Source organism: Chrysochloris asiatica, unplaced genomic scaffold (genome assembly GCF_000296735.1).
Source record: "Chrysochloris asiatica unplaced genomic scaffold, ChrAsi1.0 scaffold00041, whole genome shotgun sequence".
Lineage (NCBI taxonomy): Eukaryota > Metazoa > Chordata > Mammalia > Afrosoricida > Chrysochloridae > Chrysochloris > Chrysochloris asiatica.
Window position 1 is genome coordinate 21,681,971 of NW_006408559.1, and position 9,523 is coordinate 21,691,493.

Genomic DNA, 9,523 nt, shown 5'->3' on the forward strand with positions numbered 1-9,523 from the left:
AAAAAAAAAAAAAAAAAAAAGCCTGGCGGGAAGTGGACCCCAAGATACCTGTGCTTTATCCTCCACCCAGGGACTGAAAATTGAGACAATTGCAAGTTCCTCCCACCTCAGCCCCCACGCCCTTTTCTCATAGGCTATGGTGTAAAGTGAAGGAGATTCTGGACATTTTTCCTGAGCATTTCCACAGATACATATATGCAACCTCCTTTAAAAAAAAAAAAAAAAAAAAAGGAAATAGGATCCTAGATATGCTTCGTTGGTTCTGCTCCTGCAATGCCTTTGGTTGTGAAGTGTGGATCTGGAGGGAGGAAACAAGCCCTTAGGAAAAGGGACACAAGGTCACACTTGTAGCCAGAGGTAGACCTGCCAGCAGAATAGTGGCCTCGTGTGATTCCTATGCATAGGGTTTCTGAGGAGGAGCAGCTGGTGCGTTCGAACCAGAGACCTTGCGCTAATACTAACCTGACAGCACCACATAAGGAGGAGTTAGTTCCTCAAACCTTTGTTGAGCCTCTTTTCTGAAAAGGTTTGTGGAATTAATTCCTATTTAATGAATAGGATAATCTTGAAAATAGATTCAAGGTTAAATCTATTTTAATAAAGACTTTGAGAGTTCCATTGCTTTCTGAAATCTGCATGGGGTTGGGTGCCTCTATAGACAATAACACATTCAGATCCTGAAAATATCCTACAGGGTATGTATGTAACTTCTTGTTAAGTGCTGTCGAGTCGGTTCCAACTCAGCGACTGGTGAGTGCGAACCGCCAAGCTTGCAAGTCAAACCGACCTTTCGGTCCAGGGTTTATCCTACAGCGCCACGCCAGGACTCCGGTGTAGGTAACTAGAGAATTATTAACTGCTTTGCAGACGAGTAAGTCAAAGTCCAGAGACAGCAAACAGACCAGAACCTTGGTCCCCCAATCCCTGTTGTGCAACTGTATCTACTGCAAGTACTAACAGGTGGTCAGCCTGGAAGGTTTTCAGGAAGTCTCGGAGAACGGCCCTGACCCAGCGTTTATCAACCTCAAGTCCCAAAGGCAGCTTCCAAGCAGCGCTACAGAGAACTCAGTGGGAGCTGACCCAGCCGACCCATCCGGAGCCGTTTTGGGAGGGATTTCCTTCTAGCCTGGGAGGGCAGATGAGAAGGTCCTGTGACAGCGGGCGAAGGTAGCATTTTAAGTGGGAGGCCCTCCTCATGGTGTGGCGTTGTAGGATAAACACTGGACTGTGGACCACAAGGTCAGCGGTTCAAATCCACCAGCTGCTCCTTGGAAACTGTCGTTGTTAAATGCCGTCGAGTCGATTCCGACCCATAGCGACCCTGTATAGGGTTTCCAAGGAGCCGCTGGTGAGCTTGAACCACCGACCTTGCAATTCAAACGACTTTGCACAGGAATCGACTAGAAGACACTTAAATAACTAATGGTTTCTGCCTAGCGCTGAACGGGTTAATACCGGCCCGTCCCGAGGGGGCGGGTTCAACCTGTCTACGATTGGCGCCGTAGAACAAAGAGGCCGCCCCACGGGCTTCTCCAATAGGGTCGAGCTGGTCATATGAGCAGTGTAGCCAATCAGGTAGCTGGAAAGCCCCAGTGATGGCCAGGCCTGTCAGCCAATCAGCAGTGCCCACTCGCCCCGACTGCCCCGGGACAGGCCGGGCTGCAGAGCCGACCGCCCGCGGCAGTTCCTGTCGACCTTGGCTCCAGGGCCCAGGTATTTATTTCCAGGTGTCCCTGGTCTGCGCGCCCGACCTCCGGGTTTCAGACCGCTGAGTGGCGCGGCACGCGCTTGCTGTAGGGTCAATTCCCGGCTCCGCGCCTCGCGCTGGTTCCCCTCAGCCGAGGTGGGGCGGGGGTGCTATTAGGGTTGGGGTCCTCTGGTTCCCTCACTCCAAACTTTCCTAAATTCCTTCCTCTTCCTGAACCTCTCCTCTCCATCCTGTCCACTCCTCCCCTTCAACCATTTTGTTTCAATTACCCACAGCCCTGTCTTGTACATCCCCACAACCCCTGACCTTCCATCCCCATACCAGAACCTCATACCCCAACTTGTGTTTCCATACCTCTCAAACCCACCCTACAACTGGCCCATCCCGTCCGGCACCTCTCACCCTTTGGTGAGGGTATTCAGCCCGAGGGCTGTGGCTGGGTGGGGAAGGCAGCGTCCGTGCACTTCTTGTCGGAGGAGGGATGTTGGAGTTGGTGGTGTATGCAGTTGTTCAGAGGCTGCTCAAGAGCTAGCTTTCTGTCAGTAGTCGTGAGGAAGGAGAAGTGAGGGTACATGCAGGGACGATGGCAGAGCTGGACTGACTCCTCTGTAAACAGCTGACTGAGGTCCTGGTGACATCTTGGGGGAGATGCTCTGAGCAAGCTCCAATTCAGTTCAGTACACAAAGCGCTAAGCTAGACTTGGTAAGGTTGGGTCCCTCAATGAAACGATGGCATGTTCCTTACCACTCCTAGTTGGGAAGACCGGAAGCGCTAAGAAAGTTAGAAAATGCACATTCAGGGTCTGACCCCCTGTGGATGAGGGGCTGCCCCCTGCAGAAGGAAGGGAAGTGGTCTGGGAGGAATCTGGCCTCGGTGGGTGTAGAAATGGAGGGAGCAGGAGACTTGAGTCCACACCTGCTTTGAGGCCGGGTGTGATCTCATTGCCAGAGGGGAAACACTCTCGTTTGGATGCAGCAGTGGGGAGAGGAAAAGTGTCTATAAAATAAATAAGACAGCTGTTCATAAGGTTCTTAGCAGTCCGGGTCGTTCTTCCTGTTTAGACAAGACGATGTGGGTTCCCAGGCCTGGCCAGTCAGGTGCCTTAGAACAGGGCTGGGTGAATCTGGACATCCCCCAGGAAATGGGCCTCCTCACACCAGGAAGGCCCTGAGGTTCACTTTCTGCCCTTGGGGGCTAGAGGGATCGGCAACAGTGACCTAAAAGTAGTTTACATTGTGAGCATTTCCTGTGTCCTCTTCCACTCTTGTCTTTTTCTGCTTGATTGAGCAATTCTATACGTAGGAGAAAGAATGCTTTTTTCCATTTGCAGATGAGGAGACTGAGACCCAGAGAAGCCAGCAGTGAAGCCAGCCCCCGGTCCAGCTGGCTCATTCCTGAGCTTTCCCCACTACAGTGTGGTTTTTCTTTGGGGTGATGGGATGCCCTTTCCCTTTGCTCCCCACCTTGGCTTCCTCTCCGAGGACTAGAGTGTTTGGGCAACTGAGGTCTGGAGATGGTGGGCCAGGGAGAGGGAAGGAGGATTGGAAGAAGCGAACATGGGAGTGGGCCTGGACACTGGTCTAGGGCTGACTGAGGTGGGAATGATGCAGAGGTGGATGAGTGGACAGGAAGGTGGGCAGACTGGTGGACCTGGACAGAGGTGTGGAAGCACTCTGGGAAGAAGGGTTGTTGAGTGAAGTGTCACTTCCTGATCCACCCAGGACCTCTGAGCACCTGAGGGGGGTGGGCCTTTTTAATTCTGTTGGCCTGGGAGAAGGCGCCAACTGGGGATCTGGGGTCCACAAGGGCTGACAGAGGAGACAGGGCCTGGCCTTGGGGGGGTTGCCCTACTGGGGAGAGTCTGCCTGTCTAGGACCTCGCGTCCCACCATGTTCTCCCTGACAGGCCACTATGCCTCCATGCTTACCTTGACCATACTGACCCATCCTGGCTTTGCAGGTTTGTGGCTTCCATTTCCAGTCCCTGAGCCAGGAGGACACTCGGTAACTGAGTACGGGAACACATGTGTGACCCTTTGCAGAAACCAGCTTGTGAGAAGGTGCTGCCATCCCAGTGATCCTGACCCTTTTGACCTTTGCCTGTAGTTTGCAGGTGTTCTCACGTGGAGATAGGCCTTTGGGGGTGTGTGCACTTGGCGTTGGTACCGGGTTCTGCTCAAACACTTAGGACCTTATGTTTACAAATTCAACATCAGCAGCTGCTAACTGACCTGTTTCCCAGGAGAGAGGAGCCACTCTTCCCCACTCCAGTTCTCTGTGCCCCCACTCTGTGAATGCCTTCTGGGCAGGGCTGGCCACAGCCCCTGCCTTCTTACGGTCTGGTGCCGCTCTGTCCAGTAGCAGGCTCTGGATACTGGGGACTGATGATGTTTCTGGCTGTATGAGCTGAGAAGATGCCTCACTTCTCTGCCCCACGATTGCATTCACTATGAAATGGTGACAGTGTGAACACCTCTGAGGACAGAGGGGCCTACACCCTTCCATATGCCGAACTGCGGGTGAATGAGATGGACGATGTGTATTAGCACTGTACCTAGGAGCAGTGAGCACACGCTCAGACCTTCAGGGACGAGCTCCGTGCCCCTCATGAGCTGGACAAATGCCTCCGTCCTAGGCCACCCCTGGACATGTCCCGGGCCCAGCCCAGCGTCCACTTTCTGTGGGTAGTTAGGGAATGCTGCCATGTGTGAACAGACTCTAGGAGCAAGTGAGAGGGCAGACGTGGCTGAGTTCAGGAAGGAGGTGATACACCGTCCAGGAAGCACAGGGTCTCCACTGGGTGTGGCCGAGGGGAAGGGGCGGCTTTGCTTCACCCATGTTTCCTGGGAGGGAAGCAGTAGGCAAGTTTGAGGACATACCAGCCCTCAAGGCCTCCTGTCCAGGGGATAGTTCAGGGCAGTTCTTATTACTCCTCCCCCCCACCCCCACCCCATGCAGGAATGCCTGTATGAGGAGAGGGGGTGACGTGGGGTACACAGGGAGACGTGGACAGGCCTTGAGCTGCTCCTCCCTGGCCTATACCCCATTCTCTGTTAAACCCAAGTGCCTTCGTTCCCTGCCCAGCCCTGCCACCTGCCCCACAGATCCCTTGTGTGGGGGCATGGCCCATGGATCTGGCAGTAACCCCAGAACTTGCTTTGCTGGGCACCGGAGGTTAAGGGCTGGGTGTTGGGAAGGATGGTGGCTCTGTCCCCACAGACTCTTTTCTGGTGGAATGGGGCGTGTGTGGGGTTTTGGTGGCAACCTCTGTCTAGCAGAGTAAGAGATGATGCAAGCGGTGCAGAGAAGAGTCAGTCTGAGCGGATTTCCTGGGCCTGGCTTTTCCCGGAATTCTTGTCCCCAGGACAGCAGGCAGCCACTGTCCCCATCTGATGGTGCCAGTGGGCGTGGGCACCCCAAAGATGACCTTCCTCGTCATGTTGCCCTCCATCACTCTAGTCCCTCCTTCCTACCCCCTCGCAGCCTCTCGTTCCTCTTCCCCTGTCATTCCCTTGGACAGGTGGGCGACTTCCCTGGGTGGTTGCTGCCACCAACACAGGGGTCTCTAGCAGGACTGTCTGTGCTTCGGGCCCTGGGGCTCTGGCTGTGTTGTCCGCCCTGACTTCCCCTGTGCTTGTAACCATGGCCTCCACGGTGCACTGGCCTCGGGGCCTTTCCACTGGATGTCCCAACTCTGTTTCTGTGAGGGACAGAGGGACAGAGTGACCTTCTGGGAGAGTTGGGGGACAGGGCTGTCCAGCATTTATGGTGAGCCGGGCGCTGCTCCATCCTGAGCTTCCTCGGTCCTTAGCAACCCCCTCCACCTCTTGTCAAAATCCAGGCTCACAGTCTTGTCAGGGTGGAGGCAACTTGGCCTCTGTGAGACTTCTGGACTGACTGATGGCCTGAAGACCCCCTTCACAACAGGACATGGGTGGTGGTCTCCCTGGACAGCCAGCCAGTCACGTCCCAGTGGAGGCTGGCATGAGTGTGCTGACTGCAACGTAGCCTCCAGGACAGGCCTGCTAGGACATGTGAGTTCCGAGCCAGCATGTGAACACTGTATCTGGTGCACAGTGATGTGATTGATGTAGGCTTGGGCGTGTCCCTTCTGCAGAGGGACGGAGCCCTCGCAGAGGGTGATGTGTAAGGAGGGCCTAAGAGGTGGGACAAAAGCCAGGCGGACTTAGGAGCTGGGGGAGCATTTCTCCAGGGGTCAGTCAGTATGGAGGCCCAGGGAGGGGGTTCTTTTGGCACCTAGGAAGCAGGGGTGCAGCCCTTACCTGGGAGGTAAGGCCCAGCACAGCCTCACCATAGAGAATGCTCAGGAGACATGGGAGCCCCAAGTTGGCTAACTAGGTATTAGTTACTGAGTAACTGAATTGACTAGTCTGTGTGGCATAAGTGCTGGTATAAGTCTCCCTGAAGCTTTTATGGGAATGTGGGAGAGGTCCGAGCACAGAGACTGTTGTTGGGAAACTGCCTTTCTTTGGGTGTGTTGTGGTTGTATCTTCATAACCACCCCCACTGGTGCCAATGGGCCTCTAAATGTCTTGGTGTTTTTTGGTCTCCACATGAGCATCCTGTCACCTCGGGGTAGGGGGCCGCAGCACTGGTCTGACATGGTGAGACCTGGGCTCCTGCCCAGCTTCGCCATCCAACCACTTATGATTTTGGACAGGTCAGTGGCCTTTTCTGGCCTTAGTTTCCTTTTTGTCAAATGGGAATTGTGCCTGTTTGCCTAGCTGGTGAGTTGAGTGTGCAGTTAAAAACACCTGCAAATTTCAAAATGTGGTGCTAAGCAGAAAAGCTGTTGGAACAGAGTGAGAGTGTGCTGTCTGGGGTAAGTGAGGGTAGGGAGAGCCAGATTTCTTCCCGTCCCACAGGCCACCGCTCTTTCTCCTGCTCCTGTCAGCCTGCCCATGGCCACTGTGGGCCTCTGTGGAGCGAGGGGCTTGGCCGACAGCATAGGTGCAAGGGCGGAGTGGGCAGGCAGAGACCATGGAGGGCACAGTGGGAGAAGGCTGGGCAGGAACCACAGGGAAGGAAGGGGACACGGAGCATGTGCTCACTCAGCATGACACTCAGCTGCTTTAGACGAACCCTGCAGCCCTTCGAACTGTTTGTACTTAGGGTGACTCAGAGCTCAGGGTCTTTTCAGGAAAGCTGGTTGTGAGAAGGGTTGCAGTCATGTGACCTTGATACATCCCTCCCCATAGTTCTGTCTCATGACCATCTGTCTGGGCCTTCAGAGAAGATGAGGGCTCTAGAGCACTGGACAGTCATTGCAATGACCTGAGGTGGAGACAGAAGTTAAGCATAGGGTGAAAAAGAGACGAAGCCCTGAGTTCATAGGGCTGGCAAGATGTCAGAGCAACGTGTGAGGCAGCCCCGGCATTCCGGAAGACCGTGCCCCTAGGAGAAGCCGGGCTGTGCTGGCAACCGCAGCATACGGAACCAGTGCTGAGAAGTTGAGGCACAAGGATAACATGGACGAAAATCCAGTCTGAGCCCTCCTCAGGCTTACGGGCCGTGGACCCCGAGGGCCAAGGAAGTAACTCCCTAAAGGCCCGGGTTCATAGGCTTTAGCGAACTCACTGTTTGGCCACCTCTGTGCAATTTTCTTTAATTGTACTTTGGTGCATTCTGTACTTGTCCTTTATGCTCTTAACTCCGGTAATTGTAGCTTCTGGGAAAGTGACTGTTTTCAGTAATAATACGCACAACATTGTGATCAATGGCTCTCATGTAAATGTCACTGCCCCAGTAACAAGAGCTGTGCACGAGGCTATGAAAAATAAAAGTACAGAAAAACAGGATGTAGCAAGGCAGAGAACATGTAACAATTGTTTTCTAACCAATTACTCAGTTATGTTTAATATTAAACAGATACATGAGCTGTTAATGTCTATGTACAATAACACCACTGAAACTAGTGGCTACCCCATGAAGACACCCCTGTGTACGTCTGTTGTGATCTTAATGTTTTTCATGGGAATCTTGATGTATGTGATAATTCTAGGCACCCCCAAACTGCCTCCGGGTATAATCAACTTAATCTAGGTGCTCCTCTTCCTCCCGAAGGTATATTGGGAATATAATAGCAATGAACATTGTCATATCTAGATATAGAAAGCAGAACAGGGTTAAAAGAATGTAAAAGTGAGACCGCACCTTATTAGAAAAGTCAAAACCTGTTTTTCACCTTCCCTATAATTGTAGAAGCAAGGAGGAAAGAATCATTAGTTTAACAATTGAAGCCAGGTATCTGAAATCTTGTTCACTAACAAAAGCATGTATTTTCTGCCTGCAAAAAATACAGAGGCAACTTAAACTTCTTTAGAAAGTATAACTTAGTCTTTAGTAAAAACTCTAAAGCCTCTCACCTTCATCCACTTGTGATTAAGTGTTGAAAAAATGTTAAACACCTTTGAGAAACCGCAAGTTGCTGCCTTAGGTTACACAGACCTAGAAGTTAATATATAATCTATAATTGCTTGCTTAAACTTTTTTACAGAAATAAGAATCTTAGGTTATTAGGTAAATCATGATGTACGCAAAAATATGTTCAGGATAAATCTGTGAATCATCATGTTCTGTATCACTTGAGTAATCGCGTGTCCTGTTTTAAATGAATAATCACATTTTTGTCATTACTGTCCTTTGTGTCAATTTCCTTCTTCTGACAATAAAAGACTGGGGCTCAGCTAGCTCTGTATGCTAGCCTGCCTGTCAGCTTGCATCAATCTTGTGTCTCTGTCTTCTCTGTCTCTTTTCTTTCACCTACTAGATCTCCCACTCACGTTAAAACCCCACGCTCCGTCGAGGTGATCCTTTGTTGAGGCGGGACCCCGACTCAGGACCCCGGCAGAGCTGATACGGTTTCACCTGGAACACTGAAAGCTCTGGTAGTTGGTATTGATGGCACCGATGTTCCAGTCTGTCAGCAGACCAGGGCCAGCTGTCCCTGAGGTGGACTGAGGCCTGGACACTTTGGGTCATGAGACACATGGAACTGGGGTGCCTGCCTGGGCCGTCTGTGGCAGGGGAACATTCTGTACTCCCTCGGCCCTGCAGGCTTTACGGTATGGCTTTTTCTGAATAAGCAGATTCTTCAGAGAATTCAGAGTTTACCTCTTGTAATAATAACCTTGTCATTTGATCTGTACCATTTAAAGTCAAAAAGAAAATTAAATCCATATTGTGATCCTTGAGGACCACTTCCAAACAGCAGGCATGAAACCACCTTTGCTGGTGTTAGCTTCTATGGTTACCGAGACGTGCTTACATAACAAATGCAAGTTCAAAAGCACTGTCGCAGTTATCTGGTGCTAACAAACAAATGTGCTCATTCACCCTTGAGGAGACGTAAGAATGCAAATTTGAAGTGCTTGCTGTAGGAGAGGGTTTTCTCTTTTAGAAGAAGGTGCTTTCTCTTCAGCTTCTGCTTCTTAGTTCCCTGGAAATCTCCATGTGTCCTGACATCTGTCTTCCCCCATTTCTCTTCTGCTCACCTTGTAAATGTCTTTTGTTTCCAATGTGTTTTGGCATCTGTCAGGTCGAAGGAGGAATTCCACTCTCAGCTCTTCTCTCTTGGTGGTTGTCTGGCCCCTCCCTCTCTGCTCACATATTTAATCTCTTTTATATCATAGAAGAGATCAATTCAAGATATAACCTAATGCTGTAGATTGTATTCTGTCTCATTAACATTGTTGTTGTTGTCAGATGCCATCGAGTTGGAACCGACTCATAGTGACCCCATGCACAGCAGAACGAAACAATGTCCGATCCTGGGCCAACCTCACTACCGCCGCC

The 9,523-nt window shown here is 51.5% G+C and overlaps 1 protein-coding gene across 1 annotated transcript in view; it reads left to right on the top strand.

Annotated features, from left to right (window-relative positions):
- The first annotated feature begins 3,265 nt into the window (after positions 1-3,265).
- Positions 3,266-9,523, top strand: part of ZNF775 (zinc finger protein 775) — a 32,250-nt gene continuing 25,992 nt past the window's right edge. The window contains exons 1-2 of the mRNA XM_006861297.1: positions 3,266-3,341; positions 5,229-5,410. Of these exons, the coding sequence (XP_006861359.1) occupies positions 3,266-3,341; positions 5,229-5,410 (258 nt within the window). The remainder of the gene's footprint in view (positions 3,342-5,228; positions 5,411-9,523) is intronic.